Source organism: Anser anser (genome assembly GCF_964211835.1).
Source record: "Anser anser genome assembly, chromosome: 4".
Classification (NCBI taxonomy): domain Eukaryota; kingdom Metazoa; phylum Chordata; class Aves; order Anseriformes; family Anatidae; genus Anser; species Anser anser.
In genome coordinates this window covers 60624607-60650743 of record NC_139724.1, presented here as the reverse complement: position 1 = coordinate 60650743, position 26137 = coordinate 60624607, and the positions used below count along the sequence as shown (strand labels likewise).

Here is a 26137-nt window from a genome sequence, read left to right as displayed (position 1 = left end):
AATAGAGCAAATCATTTCACAGTGATGGTTGTATACTCTTAAGGACTAGGAAAGTGACCACCAGCAAAAAATGGACTAAAATAACCATCGGTACAACCAAGAAAAATGCTTTCTGTTGAAAGCAGTGAATGTGCAAAAATAAATATATTTATCAAAGTTTATCTTGTAGAAACTGTGATTTAACAAGGACATAAAAACTGAATTTTGCACAGTTAGTACTTTGCCTTCTAGCAAATTACTGGTGTCAAAGGTAAAGAAACATTAAGTAATACACTGAGCAGAACTTGAACAGTACTTGCTTAAAAGTAATCCCTGAAATGAAAACATTCTACAAGCTATTATACAGAAAAAGAATGATGAATCTTTCTAAAGCCTCTACTAAAGCAGAGAGCATTTTCCAATTTTTTATATATAAATATATATGAGGAAGTTTAGCAATGAAACATTTCCAAAATACAAGTTTGTAACAGGTAAAAAGATCTGTGCTATCTTACTATTATGCACATTAGGCAATATTAACATTGTAAACTGAAACACTAAACTAATGAGGTTACTGAATTACACCTGTATCTATTTATCTTTCTTTTTTTAAACCAGGAACATACTAACTTTATACGATATAATGACAGACCATTTTTTTTTCTGCACAATCCCTGTATCATTAATTTACAAAAGGAATGATGCTCATTTTGTGCACTGCTATTCAAGACTTTTTCCTGATAGCGTGCTGCCACATTCTTTATTACCTTTAAGGACAGAATTCTTAATTTCCAGTGAAATACAGTGCCATCACTGGACTACCTCAATTAATTTTCTAATCAAAAAAAATACTAAGTGAAAGAAATCTTGGAAGAATAACACAACTGAGGGATAAAGCAGAATGCAAGAATGAGTACCAATGTTGCTGAAAAATCACACTACCATGAAGAGAAATGCTTGCGAAATTATAAGCTTAACAACCAAACCTCTCTTTCTAGTACTTCAATTTTTCAACCTAGGATAAGATGGAAAAGTCAAGAGAACACAGCAACGTCTATTTTTTTTCCAACACTAACTCCATGTTGCCAGTCCTAAAGCTAACCAAAAGCACTGGCAACCTAACCCTTGTGACCACAATGTTCCCAGAGCTTCCTCCAAATTCTCTCCTCCCCTCCCCATATCTGTAGCAACTGCATCAGTTTAAGAGACGACTGACTTTTTCTGTGGCAACCCTCCTGTCTTATTCCTCTCCCTTTTCCTGGCTTTCCCACTTCTTAGCCAGCAGCTATACACTTTTTAGGATTCTCCCTTGCAGTTTAGTTCAAGCGTACCCTACCCCTTCAAGCTCCACACATACATGCACCAGAGGAGCTCACTTCATGGGAAATACCGCAGACACCCAAGTCTAGCCAGACCCTCCCAGCTTAAGCTGTTACAGCCTAAATGTTCTGTACGCCCTATCGCAGAAGCAGTAATTATAGCCCATGCTGTCAAGCCCACAGTGTCACGTATTTATATTTCCAACGCGCACATATTACCTGATAAGAAAGTGCTTTGTCTAGACATGATTTGTCTAGACATGTTAGCAAGTACTTCCTGTCAACTCCTAACACACGAAGACACATTTTCACAAAAATTTATATCTTAATACTATAGAAGTCAACAGCTTTTGGACAATTTAGCTCCCCAAACTGACTCCACGTGAAGCCAGACACAGCACAGCAGTGAGGAAAGGCCCCAGAGCGGCCCGGCCGGCACCTGAGAAGCAGCTCAACGGGGGCGTCACTGCCTGCCAGCAGTGGGGAGACCCCGCTCCCCTCTCCCTCACACTACACCAGCCCCCTGCCAAAAGCAGGGAGGGGGGCAGGAAGGGGACCCCCAGTCTGCAGCACGGAGCTGGAACGCCTGCGCAAGGAAACAGGCAGGGGTCTCTTTAACGAGACCATCGGCACAGTTTTGAGCGTTTGCGTAAATGCCTGTGAACAGCAGAGGCTGTCACCCTGAAACAAATTTGAGGTATTAAATGGGCTAAAATCCTCCAGACATCTTACCGGATGATTTTAGAAATCAGGGCACAATTTGTAAATTCTGCCTGATGCTAAGTTTCATGGTAAGACCTGTTCTTTAACAAGGGTTAACTCATAATGAGCCCTCTTTTCTGACAGAGAAAGTCTACGTTCATCTCCTCAGATGGAAACACATCATGTGGACAATACCAGAACAGTTTTCCGAGACATTGTTATATGACCCCCATCCTACAGGCAACCTGTTACTAATCCTACCCAGATTTCCTCCATAGCTGCTGACTTTCCAAAAATTCTTGCTTCTGTCTCACTAAACCACCCATACACCCCCTTCAGCACCTTACTTACCCTACCTTCCATTCCATCCAAAGTCTGATTTCCCAACTCCATAACCAACAAATCCATCCCAAGAAACTCTCCCTGACACCTCAGGTCCTCCCCAGCTGCCAGCAACAGCTTTCTGCCTCCGTTCCTACGGCCCTTCCTTCCCCCTCACTCCGGGGCAGCATGGATATCCACAGGGCAGGTATCTGGACATCACTGTCGGAGGAGCCACAACAGGGCAATCCATGGAAACAGCAATTAATGGCCACTGCAGGAATATAAGCGCAGCAAGACATGGTAGTTTTCCCGGCTAAACAGCTACACCATGAAATCCAAAGGTGAAAATAAAATTCTCTCACTTGTTTACTGTTAAATCTTTCAGATATTTAACAGATGGTTTCTCTCTGATTTTACAACATTTTTAAAATTCATCAATTATTTCATCGCAGAAAGCAAAATATAAGTAATATAAGTATTTTCATTATCTTCTCTGAAGTTCTTAAATTTAAAACAATTTACTATTAATAATGAAAAGAAATGCTCAACTGGTTTTAATTTGCATGGATTAACTACTAGTACAATGAACGCACTTAAACCACATAGATTTGAAAATCAGAGAGACTATAACAGTCAAGATAAAGACTAAATAAAACAGTAATGACAAAACCATGAATTTGCAACTTATCTGGCCCATGCAAGTACATACATTCAAATTCTGAAAAATCTAATCTTACATCTCCATACTTATTTAAAATTACAACAATAACATTTGAAACATGAACAAACTGCAAGCAAGAAGGAACAAGACATGCAGTTGTTCATTCTTCATTCATCAATGCAGCACAAAATCTATTTACATTCCTTTAACTTTCAAATGCAAAGTTCTATGGTTTTGCAGATTTGCAGAACAAACAAAACCAGGCATACTACTGATCAATAAAGTCCACAATAAAAGAATTAAAAAGTATTAATCCTGAAGATGAAAACATCACTTTTTGAGGCTAAACACTGCACAACACTATGAACATCTGACATTTACTGAAAGGTTATGGAACATATAAAAGGTGTTGCTTTCATGGATATCCTCATGGGCAATAAAAGGTTCTGGGCAATTCTAGATAAATATTTTTCTCCAAAAAAAAATTAAAAATTGAATTTGGCCTCATTACAAAATTTTAAATTTGCTCTGCAGATTTTTGCATAACTTACCTCTGTCCTCCTGCCTTTTTTTTTTTAAACTCTGACACTCAGACTTGTAACAATCGACTACAGTTGTATTTATGATAAAAAGACGTATTTCTAATTACTTCATGCATTTAATTAAAAGAACAATGACCTCTTTTTGAAAGCCACCTAAAACAATTCAAGCACATTTGTATACAAGAATCTCAAAAAAATTAGTATTAATATAATCATTATCACATGAAGATTATTACCAATTACAACCCACCATCTACGTTGAAGACATTACTACTACACGGGAAGAAACAACAACACACTATGCAAAACTGAGTGGTTGTCCCAGTGTGCACATAATTACATGATGATGCCTTCAGAAGTTCAGTAGTTATTTAGGCAGAACAAAATACTACAAATTAGATGAAAAAGCTGTACAAATTGTGACCTTAGTTTTCTTGCAATGCTCAAATATATATGTAGGCATACACGGTCATAAAAGAATACTATGTATTTTCAATGTACTATAATAATAACCTCACAATAATATATCAGTTTTGAAACAGGGTATATGGCAAAATGTTAGTTTGATTTTGATTGTGGATTGCTATCTTCTCAATAAAGAGAAAGATGTATTCTAGTAGACTTCTTCAGTATTTACCTATTGTTTTGTGTACAAGCCTAACAGATAATGAAGTATCACTACCGATTTTTCCAGGTTGGATGCCACTGGTAGATGGACATGCACAAGTACTTACGAACGACTAAACTATGGATATGACAATTCTCAAGTACTGTACTGTCTCTGCTCTGCCACATGTTCTTGAGGAAAACATTTTTACATAGTCCATGCATCCACTGGCTGAAGAAAGTGTTAAGATATGTTTCCCTGGGAGTTATTAGCCTTTTGTGTCTTCAAAAAATGTTATCAGCTATTAGTACAGAGCACTTACAACAGTCCCAGACAGACTACTTCAACAAAAAAGGGATTAGCTGTCAAGAGAACCATTCAAATTAATAATGCAAATGTACTTTAAAAAAAGAAGCAAACTTCCACGGAATACACTTACTATGCCTGTATTTCCCGTTTGTCAATTTTTTGGTAATGAACGTCTTTTTCTAAGACGTAATAAAGAAATGCTCAACTAAATAAAGCAAGTGAAATCAAAACAGTTTAGCAAAGCATCAGACAATGCCTCAAAAAAGGAGTATAAAAAATTATGAATATAAAAGTCACTACATAATAATAATGTGCTTTATTTTAAAAACTTGAAGTCCTTTACTGCAAGTAGGAAAAAATTACTCATGTAACCACACATAATTAATGTAATTACAATGTCATCGCACACTGTGATAGGAATGACTCCTTGTGATATGAGTGACCTTTTGCTTTGAAAATCTGGGAGTATAAGAATTTGTGTTACAAAAATGGAAAGGCTTTGGAAGTACCTGAAAGGCCAAAAAAAAATATGCCTTTCAGATGCTTAATGGATACAGTTCAATATGGTTATATTTAGAAGCTGGGTAAGAAGTGTGACATTTTAAGATGTTTCTTAACAGCAATCCAGTTAACCATATCTTTGGACGGTTCTGAACACAAATCCAGACTAATGTTCTGGCTTGTAAACCCTAATGCTTGTAAGTGCCAACACTGATACTCACGTTCCTATCAGAGTAGGTGGGTAAGCAAAGTTGCAGACCAGTAAGGCTCCTATTTCAGTAACAGTTCTTTACTGAACATACATGCTTTTCCTCTGTTTATTTAGATTCCTATAGCATAACCTATATGTAACCAGTAACCAAAATTCTCAACAAGGATTATGACTTCATTGGCTTGTCTTCAGTGGGATTACACGTTCCCTTTCACAGAACAAGCTATGAGATCATCATTTGAGCTTGCATCAAAGAAAGAACAGCAATAGTTATCTTATCTCATGAGTATACGTGAATATAGCGTGCTCCTTACTTAAATGTGAATCATGGCACTGACTTCAGTATCTAGTGAAACACAGTAGACAAAAGCACATAGCTACATTCACCCAGTTATATTATCTTCACACCAAAAGCATCTCATCTGGCCGGTTAAACTACAAAGGTCAAAGCCATCTCTGGATGTTACTGTAGGTACACCACCCTTCATTTGCATCCCAATCATTTTTATTATATAAGGCTACAAAATAGTCAGTCCCTTCCTTAGGGACTAACTATAACCATAACTAGAGGTCAAATTCCATAGTGAATTTGAGTTACTGCTTTGTAAAGCACTAGCTAATTCTAATTAGATTCTAAACGAATCTCAGTTTACAGTACAGTTTTAAATCCTAAACACTACTTATTCTCCTGTACACACCTCTCCATACTTTAATGTTCTTCCTTCAGCAGTTGCTTTCCTTCTTCAACCATAAAGCAAATTTACTTTGTCCTTTATTAATTGAAATCAAGTTAGGATATTTCTTCCTGAATTGTAACTAAATATTCTAACCAACCATAACTAGTACAGACCTAAATTACAAGCAATGAAAGCTTTTGTGGCAAACAAATGCCAAGCACTTCATAATTTAAGTGACCTTGCCAAACTTACCAATACCAGTGTTAACTGCCACCTACAAAAGCCTGGCCAACATCCTATGATGCTACTCATTTATCCTTATTTCCACTATTTTTCTTCCTTCCTTACTTTTTAGTGAGTTTTATCCTCATAAATGTTTAATTAGAGGAAAAATACTGAAATATGCATGCTAAATGCACAGCATCTCACCCACTGAATGTCTAAGGGTTTGACCGGTGATGAAGATGGAAGCGGGATCTCCAAGAAGAATATAATCACTAAATTTGAGCCCCTTCTAGCTCACTCACAGAAGTGTAATAAATTATAAAACTTTATAAAAGTCTTTATATATGATTGCTTTCTGCAAATTAAGAGTCAACATAAAAGAAAATTAACTGAATTAAAACGCAGCTGATCTACACAACAGTAACCTATTTTCAGCTACTTATCTCTACAGCAATCCACTAATCCAAAAAGCTATAACAGAACTAGTATTTATCTTAATAGAAGGTTCCCACAAGAATCAAGATTTAAGATAACTTAGGGCAGTTTGACTCTAATCAGACAACCCTTCCCACCAAGTATTGCAGTTCTAAGTATCAGCTTGGAGGGAAAAAAAAAAAAAAGGCAAGAAATTTTGGCAGACAATTAGGTAACAATTAACCCAGCCATCACTAATCAACATGGTATTGAAATGGCACATAATGGCACATGGCAACCCACTTCACAAATCACCAGAATCTTCTAACCAGGTTAACACTGATTCAGGAAAAATGATATGGAAAGTCACGCCTCAGAAGTGAACAAACTTGAAAGATCCCAAACCACAACACTTACTGTGTCCGGTCTCTTAGAAAAGAGTATTGGTTTAATAATCTTTGCCTTATATTTAAGTAAAACTTCAAAGTATGTGTTCACATTGATTGTATCAACATAGTTATGATACTTACTAGAGTAAACAATGGAAAAACATGTTCTTGCTAAGTCTATTAAAAGTTTAAGAGTATTTAAGTGAAAAAATGTTTCAGAAGTTATCATAATCTTCAAAGGCCAGTTAAAAGTGAAAGCAACTAATTACTGTATGTAGATATGCTCTAGATACACTCTAGATAATGAAGGAGTATGAAGAATCAAGATGAAAGATGAACCATTCTTCCAAATTCTTCTGTGACTACAATTATGAACAAAGGTCCATTCACAGCAAGGCTGCTGTATTTGATATCTGCTTGTCTTTCACAGCAATCACAGCTGTGATTCCAAACTTTTTTGAACCAAAAGATCCACACTGCCAACTTCTGCATATCACCCAGACTAAGAAATACTTTTATCTTTTTTTTTGTGAATGCTATATGCTTAACAGCTAATCAGCTGCAAATCTCTTACAGCTAAAAAAGACTAAAATGAATTTGTTGATCAAACAGCTGTCACCTTTCACCTTTTGCTTTCTTGTCGACTTCAGAAACTTCACACATCAATATTTCTGGTCGCTTCTAACAGGTCATTTAGAAATATTCTCTGAGCCCTTACATACTGACAAGCTGAGCATAACTACTTTGGCCTTGATCATCTCCCTTTTTTGTTCTTCCCCTTTCTCATAGGTCCACATCCACGGGACTGGCATATACATCTCACCGTAACTTCCCAAAGAAGCCCTTCCTTCGTGTTTAGCGCTGCCGAAGTTCACAAAGACAAGTCAAACTGTTGTTCTCATAACATAAGCATATTAAACTCCAATTATTTCTAGATCTTTCAAACCTGTGATTTCCTGTCAAACAAATAGGTATCTTATGCTAGACCTCATAATAGAGTTTCTTTTCATAAACTTCCTTGCGTGCTACTTTGTTGCACTTGAACCTTCCCATAATTGCAGAGGCTCCTTAAAAAAATGAACACAGGTTGCACTTTTTGGGCCATCCACTGATGAGGTTCAGTGTTGCTGCATATCTTCTTTGCTATAGAGCCTGGTGAACGTCTCAAGGAGAAGAAAAAAACAACTTGCATATCCTTCGTTTACATGTGCATGCTCTTTAGATGAGCAGCAATACACTTCTTACTCTGGAGTAAGCTGCACACCCAGTTTGAACTTGTTATTCAAACGGACGAGCCAGGATTAAGTCCAGGTAAAAACAACACGCCTACTGTTACCTGAAAGTAAATTGACGTTTTCCTAAGAAACAAACTAAGTCCATTTGGCTGTGTGACAGTATTTGTTACCGCCAAGCTCCCTGCCTGCCACGCACCGCGCGGCTCACGCTCCCTACTCACGCTCGGTGGACACAACCACGGTACTCCGAGGCTGGCTTTCCCCTGAGAGAAAGTTCAAAATTAAGAAAGAAATACACCACTGAGCTCTTTAGAAGTTTAAAGGCGACTCTTCGCGGGATAAAACGACGCCGGAGTTCCCAGGCAGCCCCAGCACGGACCCTTCCCCCCCCCACATCGGTCCCCCCCCCCCACCGCCCGTACTCACAGCGTGACCGTGCGGTTGGGCAGCGCCTCGGGAGGCAGCACCCGGGCGAGCTGCAGGTTGCTGCACACCACCTTCATCTCCACGGGGCCGCCGCCCGCCGCCACGGCCGCCTTCCCGGCGCTCTTGGGGCGCCCGTCGTACTTACAGCCCGGGGGCAGCGCGGCGCCACCACCGCCGCCCCCCAGCACCGCCGGGAGCAGCAGCAGCAGCAGCAGCGCGGCCAGCAGCCGGGCCGGCCGGCGGCGGCGGTGGGGCCGAGGCGGGCGGCAGGGTGCGCGGCGGCCCGGGGGCAGCATGGCGGGGCCGCGCGGGGCGCTCAGGGCCCCGCTCCTCCCGCAGGAGCCCCGGGGGGAGAGCAGCGAGCTGGGCGCCGCGGCTCGCCGTGGCCTAGCTCCCTGGGGGCGCTGCCGCCATGGGGCGTCGGGAGGGGGCTGCGGGCGGGCAGGAGCCGCCACCGCTGCCGCATCCGCCCTCGCCTTTGTGTCGGGGCCGGGCGGGCTCCGAGCGGCGGCAGCGGCAGCAGCGCCGCCTTCCGCCGGTGTCGGAACCCCGCGGCCGGCGCCCCCCGCCGGGCCTCGGCCTGACCGCGCAAGCGCCGCCGCCTGGGCGGCCTCCAGCGCGCCTGCGCCTCGCCGGCTGAGGGGACGGGGTGGGGAGGTGCTGCTGCCCCCGGGAGAGCCGTGGTGCCTCCCCGGCGTGTGAGCGCCTCCTCGGGGGAACCCCCGGCCGCCCTTCTGCCGCTGTGGGGCACTGCCTGCCGTCGGTGCCTTCCTCCTGCGAGCGCCCTGTCTGGGGGAGTGCCCCCTTCCCAGCGCTGTGGGGGATGGTGGTGCTTTGTGGGCGCCGTTCCCCTCGTTGCTATGCACGTGTGCCTCATCTCTCGTCCCCTGCTCTGGATCCTCGGTTGTCCACAAGGGGCTGTTTCCACTCATGCCTCATGGAAAACGGGTTATCCTGTGCCTGGGTGCTAAATGGCCTTTGTTGTCATGATGTCTTGCCCTCTTAATTCATCTGTCCTCCGCAGGTCATCCCGGTAAAAACAAGCAACTGTTACTCCCACTTCACAGCCAAGGAGCCAAAAGATGGAAAAAGTCATTTCAATATCATCAATCTCACAGGTTAAACAAACAGAAACACCATATCTACAATGAGTCTTTTCATTATACTCTCGAGACTGCTTTTCTGGGTGTTGTCGGGTCATTTTTGCACTTTTCTAAGCAGCCAGGCTGGCCAGGCCCAAATGCCTTTGTGCCAATGACAGTAGAAGTTCTCAGTGCGTTCTTTGCCTCCAGTATGTGTGAGATTAATAAAAGAACTGTCATCTAACTTGCAACCGAATTACAAGAACTGGCAGCACCTACTTTAAAAGTTTAAGGAAAACTTTCCAGAACCAATGGGAAGTTGTTGGTCCCTAACTAAGAACTCACAAAGCCACATCGTTGCAGAAGAGTGCTGGCAAGTAACACCCTTCAAAATACCCATTGTTACAGAGAAATGCAATGCTAGGTATTGGCACTGACAGCTGCCACAATGAGGATAAGAAAATCTTTAGCATACCGTTTCCTTGAAATGATCTGGAACACCTCAGGTTGCAGCCCAGTTTTAGATGCAACCTAATAAAAGATAAAGGCGGACAACTGGAGTTGTGGATTGTGGCAGGTGGAACAAGGTTTCAGTAACAGCATCAAAATTACTTGGGCGTGTTGTGGATACTCTTTACCTACCACCATGCTCTCTCTCTGTTTTATGGCCTCTTACAAATCAAAATGGAGCCTGTCTCACTTAATGAAATTGTTGACCAGAGTACAAAGAGACCATAGTTCCTTGAACTTTAATATTAGTCACTGAGTCACTCAGCAGGACCAGCCTGATCTGGATGAGATGCGAAGTCACAATTATACTTGAACCAAATTAGGTCAGGACATGAAATACAAAATGACAATGTCTGTGCTCTTATGATGCTATTGTGGCAACCATAAGAAAATATATATCTGATCAGCATATAGCTCAGCAGTATAAAGTCAATTCTTCAGTTTGAGGCTTTGTTTTAAACAAATTCAAACTGGAAAGTGAATTTCTGTTGGATCAGTGCTTTGCATCATGGAGCCCCATTATTTTTGACCTGCTATCAGGAGCTTTATATCTGGATTTACTCTATCAAAACATGGCCCAAGATAACTTTTCTACTCAGAATTAGTCTGGAGTTAAGCAGCTCTTCACGTTTTCTACTTTCTTCTGCCTTTACCTATGTCAGTTCTACGGTATGGTTCACTGCACAGCTACATAAAGGTAAGTGCTGGCTGAAGCACAACATGTGAAGGTCAACATGGAGACGTGGAGCTGCTGCTTCTGGCAGAGTATGTCACTTCAAACCATCAGCACCACCAGAGTTTTGGCTTAGCATCACCTCAGTTTCAGCGTTGCTAATCAAGATTGCACTTCAGTGCTACTGAAGAGAACATTCCCATTTTTTTCTGCAGCTATTTGTTCTTCTCCCTTGCCTTGCATTTGTGGTAATTCATTGTTTAGACCACATTAGTTTGCAGTTGCATCAGGGAGGTGATCTACATTGTCTCATAACGTAAAGGTGATGACAGAAGTGGTGACGAGGAACTATTTCTTCTGGTGACTGCAGTCGTAGACCATTTTAACTCTTGATTTTCCCATAATCCTGAAGAGACAAATTCTCACCACTATTTTTCATATTAATGTCCTGTCCACTTTCATTGCTTTTATTTTATAGATTCACTTGTTTCTTGACCTTGGTGTTTCTCAACAATCTGCTCTGTTCTCACCACTTCTCTGAGCTCACCCCTGCTAAGGTCTCTAACTATGTTTCCCAGCTGCAAATCTCCTACCATTTTAAGTGATGCCTTTGTTTAAACTGGTACTATTGAAACCTCGAAGTGATTTGTTGAATTTTATTTTGTTGTCTTCTCTTAGTTACTCTGCTTCTGCAGTGAATCTAATTCCAAAGCATATTGTTCCTCACCTGTTTTCAAAAGGCTTGAAAGCTTTAAGCAAAAGGCTGTTCTTGAAGGCTTGTGCTTTCACCCTCATCTTTTCTCCATTGTGCAAATACTGCAACTTCCATTTTCTGCCAAAGATTTGAAAAAGTATTTTTTTACATTGACTCAGAAAAGCTTTTCATCCAAAACATGTCTCACAGGAATCACTTAACATATTTCAACTTTTTTTTCTCTTTTGAAATGTAATTTTTTTTTCCACATTCATTAGATCACTACCTGTATTGTAGTTGTGGTGGTCTAAGGATATAAGGATGAAATTATGTTCTGCAGCTGCTTCAAAAACCAGAAAGTCCTGTTCCTCCTAGATTTCCCACAACCCTTTTACCTTTTAGGTTATATACCCTGTCTCTTGGTCTACCTGTGGTAGTAATCTGATTGTACAATAAACCCATTCAACTCAACAATTAACCTACCCTCTTTTTTTTCCTTTCTCCTTTGTTTTCTGTTTTCTGACAGGTTATGGAGTTGAATCAGCTCAGGGAAGGACTAAAAGATTACCAGTGTCGGAACAAGGCAAGAACACTAGCAAAGGGAGCACAATCTCCTGTCTTAGCAGTAAAGTAAACCAGAATATATAACTTAAAGAAAGACAAGATTTGTAGGGGGAGGCAATATCTTATAGCAGGTGATATGGCTGCAAAAAAGATGAAAAACTGTACCCAAAATTTACAGGACATAGTAGGAGTATCAACTACTCAAAAATATTCTCTCTTTCTGCAATCTATGCTTCTTTTTCTTAAACAATGAATTAAACAAACAAACAAAAAAACCCTAACCTTTCTTTCCCTCAATCCTGCAATCCTCTGTCAGTGTTGGTAATCTTGGTGGTGTTGGTAATGCTTTACTTGAGGTGAAACTTGAACTTTTTAAAATGTGTTTTGCTTCCAGATTGCAAACAAGTATGCTTTGTCCTTTTTTCGCTGTTTTCCGTCCCTTCATAAAATCTACCACTAACACATTCAGTTTTGAAAATTAATTTTTTCTCTGTTCATTCTAGTTTACTAATTACAAAATTTTTGTACCCAAGAAATTAGGAAGAGGGGGTGGGAAGTAGGGGAGGGTGAAGGAAATTCTTATCAGCATTTATGTGTAAACAAAGATAGTTTTGGCAGCACTTCAAATCCTTCATGTGTCCTTAGGGTAGAGAGATAAATAGGAGCTCTTAAGTGATTTTTTGTCTGTCTTTCATTCTGATTCTTTACTTTGCTTACTCCTGTCCATTGCTTTTATCAGTTCAGATTTCACATCCCTGCACATTTTTCTTGAGCTATCATCACCTTCATCAAAATGATTGTTCCCTAATTTTCCTCACAATGGACCATCATGCTGCCCCTACTTCTCACTGCCATGGAGTGTTCTACCTACCACATTTCATCTCTTTCCTTAATGGATTGGGACATATGTTTTGTTTGCTACAGCAATCACCAAGGAAGAGGAAGCATTTGGTTGCTCTTAGCTATGTCTGCAATACTGTGGTTATTTGCTATTCCAAGTAGACAGAGGTGATGATAACTGCTGGCACACACACTGGCTTGCTATTAACCACTAAATCCAAGCAGGCACAGAGTCACCTTTATACAAGTACATCTTGCGCAACTGTAGGTTGTAGTATTACATCTCTGCCTCTGTCAGTTCACTTACTTTGTCCGAGCTCTGCTGTTGGCTTGTGACAAACACAGGCGTTCCCAGATGCGTAGCTGACGTTCGTCATGTTGGACACAACAAACTTGGGTACTGCTGTGTTCGAGGGTCAGGATCTTCAGTGTCAGTAGTATATATAACTGGGTGAAATTATAGTTTTTAGACTCAGTTGGGAAAACTGAGGAGAAACACTACTTCCCTTTACCTGGTTGTTCCTTTAAGTAGACGTGAGTATTTCAAGAATGCTTTGGCAGACCCCCAAACATTAGTTGGCTTAGTTTGTGAACTTCTTATGGAAAACTTTTTGGAAATGCTTAAAAGAAGACTGCTCTCTAAGTTGTTTATTTAGAAGTCTCTGGTTTTGGTTTTCAGTAAATCCCAAATTAAGCCAGAATTAGACAGTGATATTTTGTATGTTAAAACCTGAAATATCACCAGATGCACTTCTGCAGAAAGAACAGTCGGCCCTGAAGATTTTCATGCTTGATTTTTCTTTGCCTTGAGCAAAGGGAAAAAAAAGTACCATGTGGATTCAGCAGACTCATGCAGGGATCTCATTCCTCCTCTGCTGTCTATAATTGTAGGTGGAAGACTGACTATGAAATACAGTCTCATTGCTAAATTTTTGAAAGCAATGTACACTGCAAAGAAATGTGTAAAATATATCGTGCCAGGTTTCTTTCTGACATGCTATCCAATTACCACTTTTTTAGTATTTGGCCTCCAAATAAATGTTTCATGTGACTTTGAAACCTCTTGGCTTTTTATATATCCAATGTGAATTTTCAATAAAATAAAAATAAAAAAAGTTATAGAAATATATATCTGCATGTGCGAGGAAGAAGTAAATGCAGTTCTTGTAAGACCTTGCATTGAAAATGTTGCTAAAATGTGTAACTGTCACTTTAACCCCTTCTGAAAAGATTGGCATCTGTTAGGCACATTACTCAGCATTAATAGACTTCCAAGCAATAAGCTACTAATAAAAATGGAAATAAAGTAGTTTTCCTTCTATTCCTTGTCATATGTCATTAAATACTCTAAAAGATGTTATAATGAAAGTAGGATCCAAAGACACAGATTTAGGGAAGGGAGTAGAATTAGCAGGGAAAATACAAGCTGAACTACTTCGTTACTAACACATCAGTGCTTATGGCTGAAAAGAAGGAAATGGTATTCCAAGATGGTAGTGATTATGTCTAGCCAGATAGATGGGGATTTGCACTGTTGTGTGAACAATGCATATGAAAGAAAAGCTGTCTGATGCTTAAGCATTCAAATGGTTCAGAAGTTAAACTTCCTTAACATGAATACTTTGAAGAATTTCCTGCGTTCCCAAATCTTATCACCTTAGATTTTACAGAACATTAACTCTAGAAAAGTCTCAACTTTATTGGCTGTGTAATGGTGCCTGAAGCAAGAGATTCTCTTTTTCTTCCCCTGCAAAGTGCCTCAAATTGAGGCAGAAAACTCTGAAGAAAAAAATAATGAGAAAGGCTAATATGGTAGTTGAAATAAAAAGGCTACGCTGGCCAGAGGCAAGTGATTTCAGAGTACCATACTGACATGGGACTGTAGCTCAGACAATGTCCTACAGGACTGTGCCAGCCCAGCCACACATCGGGGCTCGGAGGTGTACCTACATCCAGATCCAGCTGATGGAGCAGGAGTTACAGCCTGTTGGAGGCAAGAGGTACAAGTTGCCTTTGAGACAGAGGCTGTGTTCTTCTTGTTGTCAAGTAACCAAGATACATCTACACCCTATATGCTAAGTAGACACAGTACCATGCAGAGATGCTAAAAAACAGTAAGTGGATAGGAGAAGCAATGTGTTTTACCATGGTACTCCTTCTGAACTCAAACCCATACCTTTCAGCAGGTGGAGCCACAGCAGTAGGTATAGCATGCTCGTCTGGTTGCAGAGCTAGCGCTCTTGTCATTAGAGAAGTGATCTTTGTGCCACCTTCAATTACAATAAAAACATCCAAAAAAATCTGCAGTAAGACTTGCAGTGATCTTTTATCCCAATACATTTTATCCATAGGATTACTTTTACTTCTGTTAAGCAACCACAATCCATAAAAAATGAAGCAATAGGAAGCATAATAAGCAGCAATTAATACATCATTATAGGTTTGCTTCTCGAGGAGGAAGGAGATTGGGAAAACAAAGGATTTTCATGTCAACATCAGCAAAATTTCTGGATCCTGCATTTTGGATACTTCATCATCCTGACATCCACTCACTTCCATAGGCATTTCAAGTGAAACTATCCATTGAAAACCTTTACTCAAGCAGGCCGCACAGACTATTCACTTTTTTGTTGTTTTTGAAGCAACGGGATTTTATCTAGATAAACACAGCACATTAAATATATCCCATGTTCTGTTTTGTATTTCACAGAAACATTTTCAATTGAGATTTAAGTATTTAATTTAGACTTCATAAAACAGTTAATATATATTAAATAAATAGCAACTACATACTCAAACATATTTGCAGAGTATTATGGCTATGCAATAGGTCCATATCAATTTCACAGTTATGAATCTATTACATAACTTTTAATACTTTGTGAATGTTTAATAATCAGTATTCAAATAACATACATTAACTGTCCTATTAAATCTAAATTAATTGTGGCTCAGGGAACATTAATTTAAAAGGTTACCTATTTTCCCAGCAGATCTGATCTTTGTTTCATATTTTTTCATTAAAATTAGTCTTAAAGACTGAGTAAATTTGTTTCATTTAGAATATAGTTACTAGGTGCTCTGCATATCTGTGAATCACGTTCTGCCAAGCTTCTCTGCTAATAGCAATATTAAAGATTCTCTCCCATTTCCTTCCAGTGTCATTAGCATTACCTGAAGATAATAAAATATCACATATTTGTTTAGGAAAGGTAAACTCTTTTGACTGCAAGAACTGACATTCAGCAGTTCATTAAAATCATTGAATAAAAATTCGGCTGTGGGATTTGCACATTGTGAGTTTACAAAATGGCCATCTCTCAGGATGAGATGTAAGACTGAAAATTTACAGAATACATTTCTTCTCTAAATGAATCAGGATCACCACAGAATTGATTTAATAGTAACTGTATCCCTTGCAGTCTTCTGAATAACAAATGTGAGAAGCTAGCATAATGCTAGATTTAGACTTTAGATTTTTTATTTTTTGATAAAGACTGCATAGCAATGAGCAATAACTGGCATCAGAGTGTTTTGATCTGTGAACCAAGTTGTGTAATTGGAGAAAGGGACAAGATTCACTGAAACTAATGCCAGAAAAAACTGTTGAGTCATGCCGCCTAACATATACTACAAAAAAACATCAAAAGCCTGTATTGACCTCAGTAAGTTATATCCAATTCAAGCTCTCTAGCAAAATATTTCTGAGAACATCCAGAGCTAGACAAGCCATTGCTTCTCTTCAGAATGCATTCCCAATGACTGTTTACCTTCAGTTTTATAGTAAACATACCAGTTTGAACTTTTCTGCCTTCATGTTTATATTTTTAGAATATTGTATAACTATAAAGGCATTTTTCAGCACCCTGTATCTAATTCTCATTATTTTATCCATATATCCTGATTATATCACCTCTCAGTCTTTTTAAAGCCAGTCTCTGTCATACAGAAGGCTTGCCAGCCCTTTTGTGAATCATTTCTTCAGTCTCTACAGTTTCTCAACATATCTTAAAAAAAACCACAATCACCAAAATTACATACAATATTCCAATACTAGTCTCATCAAGGCCATATGACTTCTTTGTTCACACTCATAATTCCTTCTATATTTCCACTGTCTGTGTTTTGTTTTCCTGCCATTGTCCTTTGAGAATCAGTGTTCAGGAGCCCACTGAGCAGTGTTTGGTTTTGTAGATCTACTTTGAGTTCTTTGTCCTGTCTAGGTAGAATACCTGTATATATCTGTGTATGTGGCAATATGAAGATGCACGTAAATTTTTAAATAGAAAGAGCACAGCAGGCTGCTTCCCATAGTGCATGTTATTTTTGCATGAAAGACTCGTTATTTCTGAATAAAACTTCTGATGTCTGAGAGTTCTGTTGCATTGGTGCTATAACAACATCTAACAGGCAAACCACAAGTAAAACAGAACAGCACTCCAGCTCTTCCTCCCAATACAGTTCCCACTTGAAATCTGCAATTTTCAGGTTACAATCATGGTGTAGTTTAGGTTGGAAAGGACCTCTTTAGGTCATTTGGTTGAACTCCAGCTCTAAGCAGAACCAGCTCCTGTGTTGGATAAGAATTTGTAAAGAACGAGATAAGGTCCCAAACAACCTGATCTAGGTTCCTTGCAAGTTGATGTGCTACAATCCTAAAGAATCTGTATTATTAACCTGTATATATTATCCATCATTATCATGCATCATTACTTTTTCCAGATTGAAAATTAAAATTTTTCATAGTACCAGAACTAAATCTGTAATGAGACACATGAGAAACATCTCAGTGTAAGGAAACATTAGGTGTATTAATTACTGAACACTTAACCCAGATAACATGTATCTTAATGTAAACGTATAGCATTGATTTCTTTTAAACCAGAATGCTGTTTGGTATGGTGTAATGGCACTGAGAGAAATTACATCTGTGAAGTTACCTGAATTGTTCAAACTTTGTGTCAAGAAAGAACAAGCTCAAATACATTTAAGAGGTGTACTTAAAAAAATGGCAGATGTTAATTTATAATTATTCTCTGTTGAACAATTAAATCCTGTGTTGACTTTTGCTATACTTTTCCAGATTAAAAATTCATACAAGTCATTATGCTCTGAATATTGTCACAACAGTACTACCAATTCTGCTCCCTGGAATTCACTCAGCTTTACAAGACATATTAAAGCGAACATCTCTGAGTAAGAGCTATGCTTAGCAGACTCTCCTTGGAGTCTCAGCTACAGGTTAATTGAGCACTGCAAAAAAAATGAATCCTTCATAGATGTACGACATTCTTCATGGTCACAGTGATGACTCAAAACCAAGTGTGTTATTTTTACAAGACTTCCAAATATGAAGTATGTAGTTTTGAACTGTATTTTCTCCTTTCCTATGCAGACCTGCTACATTTGTCCATTAGTTCCTATTTTGCATCATCTTGCAGCCAGGCTGTGCTCCCATAAGTTTGCAATGCTGTGTTGTAGTTTTTGCACACACTGCATGTCAAATGTGTCAACTACTTGTTGCTGGCTAGCTTCAAATCTGATAGAAACTTAATATATCTCAATATTTGCTGCAGGAATAAAATAGCATTGGTAAGGGCTCTTCCATAGTTCCCTCTCATGTCGTGATTATCCTGTGAGCTCTTTTCCTTGAAAGCTGAATATTGAGGGAGCTGATGACAGTAACTGCCTTGAAAGAGCACAGGCCTCATAATCTTGTCCAGTCTTTGGAAACAGGGAGTGTTTAAAGAGAGTTAAATTGTGTTAGCTAAAAGAATAATAGACAGATTTACTGTCCTTTAAAATGTTTAGCTGTTTGCAGCTGAACATTGAGTTTAAGGCCAACATCCAGAGAGCTGATGAGATTTAAGTAATAAATGTCTTTGTGAATCAGTCCTCAGCTACTTAAGAACCAGATATTTTATATTACTTTGCCCTTTTCAAACAGTACCTATTTTCTTTGTCTTGATAGGACTTAATTTTTCTTTCTCATATAAAGCCAAACATTACATCATTTCTGGCTCTTGTCATGCTATTTCTTCCTGTAGTGCTGTAACACTGATGTTGTAGCCCTAGCTCTAGCTTGGCTAGAGCAACGATCTGTAATTTGTTGATTCATGATCCAAAAATAATACGCAAACAGCAGCGCCAACGTTTTACCTTGCTGCAGATATGCACACTTACGGAAAACAAGAAGTATGGGCAACAAGAGAGGGTATGGTCTTGTAGGCCAAAGACAGAATCCATTCCTCTCATCCAGTTTGCGTACAACTTTCTCCTTTGCCCACTGAAGTCATTTATTGCTCAAAGTAGGTTTTATTAGTCAAGTCTTACTTAGTGTTTACTGTTTAATTAAAAATCTGTCTCCACTTACTTCTTTGCCTCTGGAGACCAAGGAGGATTGGGGTTAAATTTATATTAAAATTTTAAAGAAAAGAATAAGTGAGGGATAAGGAAAGATGAAGAATTATAGGCCACTAAATTTAACTTCAATACCTGACAAATAACTAAAACGATTAGCAAAGCAAGAGCAATCAGTATGTAAACAGCTTGAAGAAAATACAGTGATAAATTGGTAACACATTTGTAAAAAGCACAAATCAAGTGAAAACAAACTAATTGGTTTTTTTAATAGAATAACGAATGCATAAAGGAAAAGTGGTAGACACAGAACTTCTTAATATTAGTAAGACACTGATAATGGTTGCTCATTGCATTCTTAGAAAGAAGCCAAATCAAGTTGGATTAGGTGAAACCACCATAAATTGACTACACAGGTAAATAAATCAAACACTGAGAATCTTAATGAACAGTTGAGCTGGTAGCCAGGAAGAGATCAAAAACATTTTAGATGATCAGACATCCCACATAGATCAATTTAGACCTGAAGGGTGTTTTGCTTGCCTTTTTTTTTAAAAAAAAAAAAAAAAAGAAAACTATCATAAAGCAGCATCTAGCGTAAGAAACACCTAAATAAAGAAACTGAGCAGAACAGCAGAAATGTCATCCATTTTGGTTCCATGCCAGCACCAAATACCTTACATCAGCATCGTTTTTCTGCTACACAGCTGAGTTTCTTTATTTAGACATATTAAATACTCCAGAGCATATCTAAATAGAGCTTTGATTACTGCAGGATTATCTCAAATTTATTTATTGACGTTGCTTCTGTTGACTGATATTTCTGTCCATCTAAAAATTGCATGATTCATGAAATGTTTATGCCCTGTTGTTGTGACTGAGAAAAATGTCTAGTAGCATCAAGTCTCTGAGAACTTTTGCTCTGTTTTCTTTATGAAACATAATAAAGAATCTTATGTTTATTCATTTGTTTTACCACAGCAAATAGGCACACTGTTGGTAGTTAGCCACCTACGCATTTTGACACGTAAGAGAATATTTTGGAAAATAAAACAAAATCTTGTTCTTGTCCCAAAAGCTGATCACTGAGATGTGACTGGAGACAATATTTGCCAGAGATGCGAGAGCCCAAGATATCTGAGAATTCTTTGTAAGCTTTATAGACAGCAATTGTAGCAAGTACATCAGCTTCATCAACATTGTCAAGATTTTTCATAGCTTTTAAGGGAAAGGAACCTCTTTTTTTTTTTTTTTTTAGAAATCTTAAACAAGGATTATCAGGTTAGTTTTCGAGATTCTTATGAAACAATCTTCCCAAGTAAGAAGGGTAGCACAAACCTGAACAGTGTGCACTAATCAGATCTAACAAGAGAAGATAACAAACGTATTTTAGATACTAGAGTAGAAATATAGTGTTGAAAGGAGACATCATGTGTAAAAGAAAGAAATCCAAAGCATGGAGAATAAGGAGATGCAATAAAAAAGTGTTTTACACGAGAAAAAGCAAATACCATTGTGTTAACAGTTGATTTTGTCTGTCCATACAGATTGCAGTAGTGCTTATTTTAATGTATATTGATTAGAACCAGTAAGATATAGGCAACAAATAAAATCCTAGTCAGTAAAACTTCTGTCACAGTCACTTCTGCACCCTTAACATTGTCCACATAGCATTAAAGTTGAAAAAAAATGCAAAATCACTTCTGATTTCATCAGGAACGGCTTTGCACTCACAAGCACTGTGCCTTCTAATTTCAGCAAAGTACCACATGACTTGAATAATTAATGTTTAAAAGGGCAAGGATAAAATATCATTAAATAGATTGGGGTTACAAGATTGGATGCTTATATTTAAAGGTATAGAGAAGTATTTCATTAAGTTTCTTCAGTTAAAGTATGGCAAGTAAAGATGCAAAAAATAAGGTAACTCTGTTCCCCTCCATGATGAATGCTACCTCAATGTGCATACTAATACAATTTCAATATTACCTGAAGATAAATTTAAGAGTCCAAAACATATAATAAAAATGAATGGATTTAGTTTTTTTCTCTTTATAACTCAATTTCTCAATAACTCACAGGCATATTCATTTCATAGAAAAGAATAAAAACAAAGCTTAATAACCTACAAATACCTGTGTATATTAATTAGATGGAAAATAGTACTTGCTGAGAACAAAGGGAGATTGCAGAGAGGAATTTTTTTTTTCAATGAGTATAGTAGAAAGTAAATACAAATGACTGTGCAATTGTTATTACTGGAGACACCTATGGCTACAGATGCCGCTGCTGTGTCAAAATAGAAGACATGAGATTTATTAAATTAGTTTCTCCTGGCAGTAGACATTATAAGACTTCAAATTCCAAGTCAGAGGCTACGAAGATATTTCAGTACTCTTCCACTTAGGAAGTCCACATGCACCAGTACTTCCTTCTGATGATGCAGTGTGTCAGGCACTTTTTACAAAAGTTCCTGGGAAGGGTGTACTCAATCAGATGTCCCCATTCTTACATGCCAGCTAATTACCATCTTCTTTTACACACTGGTGTTTTGAAGCAGCTCACACAGGGTAGAGATTGTGTAAACCTCTGTACTCTTAAGTTTACTGTTCTTCCTTATAAGTTATAATGGATTTAAATACTTGACTTTCTATTCTAGAATTAAAATAATTTGTTATAGCATAACTAGACAGATTTATTCATAAGTAACAATATTTTTACTTAAAAGAACCATACAACATCTTACTTCGGGAGGTCTGGTCAGAGATTATAGCTCAAAATATGTTTTAAGGAATGTTTCCTAGAAGATTTAGAAGGGTACATTTTTCCTTTATAAATGAGAAGTTGTAGTGTAACCATGTATATACAAACACACACAGATAAATAGTTCTCCAAGAGCTTTAAATTGTTTTAATTGTTTTAACCCCATAGAAATGCATTTGGCACTTAATCATATGTAAGAATGTAAAACAAGAAAACAAGGTGACAAATATTAATATGGTTATAGATATGTTCTTTCTGAGTGCTTCCAGAAAAAAAAAAAAAAAAAAAAGTAGATAGGGGTTTTGTGGTATGCTGGAGGTGAAGAGGTTTCAGTTACAGCAGTGTAAGAAATTTCAGGCTCAAATTCTCATTGCTCATAATTACTATTCTCCAAGTGCCAGTTTAGTGAGAAACAGAAAGGCCAGAATCTGAAGATTCTTAAGTGAGCTATCAGCATAATTTATTTTCAAAGACACCTCTCACAAATCTCTACCAACATTTTTTTCCATCAAAGAGGTACAGTTTCTTCTGAGGTGCAGTGAAGAGTATTGCACAGTGATCCATTACACAATGGCCTAAACCAAAAATCGAAGGCCATATCTGACTAAGAGCAGGTGTCAGGAACAGGAAGATTCTAAACAGGCAGAATTGTAATACTGAACATTTAGCCAAGGGAAATACTACAATACACATTATCTGTTTCATTGAGTATAGTCATTCCAATTTCCATTTGCAATCTGGAAGATGTTTCTAACAGCCATGATTTGATCCTCTTGTGGGACATATATCCAAGACATGCAAGACTCTCAAAACATCTATGCTGCACTCAAAACAAACCAAAAAACAGAACACTAGCTCTTGCACATACTAACTATAGCAGAGGCAACCCATAACAGAGCTGTGAATAGCTGTATGTCTATGGCTAAATGGCCAACACCAAGATCAGTGCAGGCTTGCCATCTAAGCATTTATGCAAATCCTTAGTAGATTGCTAAGCACAATTGCTGGTACAGTATCACGACTAACAGCACTTAAGCTAGTTAGCTGAAACTCTAACCTCTGTAAGCGGACAGAGTTAAAAATAACCTTCATTACAGCTTAGATTTACTGCAAGAAGGAAGAGCATCACTCCTGACTTGCTGTTGAGATTCCCCATTTCCTTGAAGTGGCTTCTGGTTCTGTTATTGACTTTACCTAATTTTACACAGGGTGAGGAGACCTAATTACATACAATTTTCAGCTTTGGTCCACAGGGCCTAAGCCTTCTCCAAGCATTAGTTTAGACTGAGAGAAAGTTCATTAGCTCAGTGGGGGTTCACAGTCCTTCATCTGAAGTATCTTCTAAAGCACTTCCACACACACACAACGGTGGATGCACTGATTCCAGTCCAGTATATCACCCCTTATGCTCCTAGCTGATAAACAGATTTCAGTGAAAAAATAATAGTAGTGAAAACCCTAAGAGAGATGGAAAGTTGGGATGACCTTCTCAGGGCATGAGAGCAGGCATAGGGAGGTGAAGCTTTATGAATTACAATTAATTTATTCATGACACAGGAAGAAAAAAAAAGTGAAGGTGCCTAAAAAGACTTCAAAATAAATTATACTGTATTAGTGCACTAGGATCTAGACATACATTTCAACACAGTTACGTTAGGTCTATAAATAATAGCACGGCTGGATTTCACTCAGGGCTCCAATTGCAGTAACTTCATTGTAAATCAAGTCTTATTTCACCAGTCTTACCCACTTTTGCCACAGGAAAAAGCCCTTTGTAATCCCATCAAATACCTATTTCCTTGCTTTCTCCACATTTTACCCTACCAATCTGAGATGCAGCCAGATTTTGTCTGACTCTCAGTGGTCAGGAAACTTAGTGCTCATATCATGTTATTTTGACTAAGAGCATAACCATATCATAACTACTTCACATTGAATAATCCTTTGTGATTCTGGAGCTGGATAAAAGAGCTGTAAGTCTTAGCAAGTCTATATTTTTGGCTTAAAATGCTTGGAGTGGTTGAGCTGATACTCTGTACATCATCTGCCTCGCTTAGGTAGCATTTGTCAGTGAAACACACTCATCCTCAGTATTTGCACCCCAGATAGTCTGGCAAGTTATTATATTCATATCTTCAGAGTGTGCTCCAATTTTCCTAGGCTCTTTTCTGAATAGGGTATATAATATCAGAAGAACAATTCTGTCTTCATAAATGATGCCCATGTTGATGACTGTGTTGTTTATAAAACTTACCTATTCTACAATCAAACAGTATATTATAAAAATGTGAAAAATATAATGTTTATTTTAGGATCTTACAGATATACAGCTGAAGACCTCCTTCCTTTCCTACATGCAAATGCTATTAAAATCACCTTTTCAGAAATTAAACAGTATTAGGTAGACTCTCAGTTAAGATAGATTTACCTCAAAAATGCATTCATCCCTCCCTTCAAAAGTAAAGCCCCAAAGCAAAATGCATAGAGTTGCCAGCAGCTTTAGTTTAAGCTAAAATTAGCCATGCTGATTAAGTGGATTTTGCATAACCTTAACTATTAATCCTTCATATTGGTCTTCTTTTCTTTGAAAAATCTTGGAAGTACCAATAACCTAAAGGTTTATACAGTCACTTTTTAATACTACTTAGTTAAGATTTAATCCTTCATATAATAGTTAACATTGGCACCATCTTTTAATAGCTCAAGATTTCTAACAGCCACTTGCTGAACAAAACAGGCACTTGAAATTCCAGGGAAATAATAGCAGCAGACATAAAGCAGAAGAACTTTGATTTAAAGAATTAAAAAATGTACTTACAAGAGATAAAACTAGAGTAACAGTAAGCTAATCTTTCAGTTTTCACCCTTTCTTTAAACAGCATTCTTTCCACAGTAGATTCTCTCCCCCTCCATTTTCTTTAACTCAGGTCCTTATTTTCTAACAGCTAGATTGTCTCCCATCTTAACTGGCCAAGAAAGACATAAATTCAGTTTCCTAGTGAGACCAACGTGGAATTTGTTTCCAAGACTCTCTTTTATAGCAGCCCTCGTTTTATAGGCTCTTCCTCTGCAAAGGCAAGATAGAACTGAGTCTTGGATCTCTCTGTTGACGTCTAAGGGAAATTAAATTCCCAAATTAAAAGTTGAAATCATTCCTATTGTCAGATCAGGACAAGGGAGAATCAGGTAGATGTTCTTCATGAGGTAGTGCCTCATTGAAAACGAGACTCTTGTTTGGGGCTGGTCTTGCTAACAGAGGGTGCTCTCCCTGAAGATTAATCTAACTTGTTTTGCTTCAGATTTGCTTCAGGCTAAGAGTGCGAATATTGTTAGTTACCCAAGCTCGACCGACACCTGGAAGCTCATTAGTTTACGATAATTCCTTTGTGTGCCCAAGCCCTGCCTCAGCATTCTACAGCATTTGCTTATATGACTTTTTGTACGAAACGTAATCAACCTTCACATTTTTGTAATAATTGGCATTGTCTGAGATTTATTTTTTGTCACCAATATTTGGAAGAGAATTTGGCAGCCACAGTGATTCTGCTTTCTGCACTTTAGATGTGTGTAACGGAAATCTAAAAAATGAGTAATTGTAGGTAGCTAGTAATTATAGTTCATACCTTTGCTTTGTCAGTCAAATGATTTAAAAAAAATCAATTATAAAGCAAATTATTAATTAAGTGAACAATAAACATCTTTACTCTTTTATATCACTTAGGCTTTTTTCTTCTGTGTTCAAAGATTTATTCATTAATTGCTTTAAACATCACTTAATCAGTAGTGAAGTCAGAGCAGCTGAGAGTTGTGTTTTGTTTATATATTTGATCAATACAACCAGCTGAAAACTTTCAGATCATTGATCATGTCATATTCTGCTGAGTAATTTGCCAGTGAAACTGGATATTTGGAAACTGATGACTTAGTGGTTCAAAGGTCGATTTAGTAAAACACTGAAGATGGCTAAAAGAGACCTTCCCCCCCCCCCTTTTTTTTTCAGTGGTTGGTCTTCTGGATGGTCCATGATCTCATCTCCACTACAGTTTTCATTTCCTCTTAAATAATGACAGATTGTTTTTCCATAGATCACCTTACTCTGCTGTCTGTGCTATATCGAAAAACTACCAGTA

At 38.2% G+C, this 26137-nt stretch overlaps 2 protein-coding genes across 2 annotated transcripts in view; both read right to left on the bottom strand.

Moving 5' to 3' along the window:
- The window catches only part of ADGRA3 (adhesion G protein-coupled receptor A3), a 54179-nt gene extending 44582 nt beyond the window's left edge, over nt 1-9597 (bottom strand). The window contains exon 1 of the mRNA XM_083835169.1: nt 8522-9597. Coding sequence (XP_083691295.1) covers nt 8522-9453 — 932 coding nt within the window. The 5' untranslated portion in view covers nt 9454-9597. The remainder of the gene's footprint in view (nt 1-8521) is intronic.
- Nucleotides 9598-9834: 237 nt separating this feature from the next.
- LOC310899138 (uncharacterized protein) lies at nt 9835-24934 on the bottom strand. The gene is made up of 4 exons (XM_083835190.1): nt 24826-24934; nt 15061-15154; nt 11514-11618; nt 9835-10134 (listed from the first exon to the last, which is right to left on the bottom strand). Exons 1-4 carry the CDS (start codon nt 24887-24889, stop codon nt 9945-9947), a joined length of 453 nt encoding a protein of 150 aa, XP_083691316.1. The 5' UTR covers nt 24890-24934; the 3' UTR covers nt 9835-9944.
- Nucleotides 24935-26137: the final 1203 nt, after the last annotated feature.

What these genes read in the sequence shown, in the direction of transcription:
- LOC310899138 (XM_083835190.1), bottom strand. Translation starts at nt 24,889, where the DNA reads ATGCTGTTTAAAGAAAGGGTGAAAACTGAAAGATTAGCTTACTGTTAC. An exon ending in GTGGCTCCACCTGCTGAAAG is followed by an intron (nt 11,619 to 15,060) that starts GTATGGGTTTGA and finishes AATCTTTGGCAG; the next exon opens with AAAATGGAAGTTGCAGTATT. An exon ending in TTCAAGCCTTTTGAAAACAG is followed by an intron (nt 10,135 to 11,513) that starts GTGAGGAACAAT and finishes ATCTTTTATTAG; the next exon opens with GTTGCATCTAAAACTGGGCT.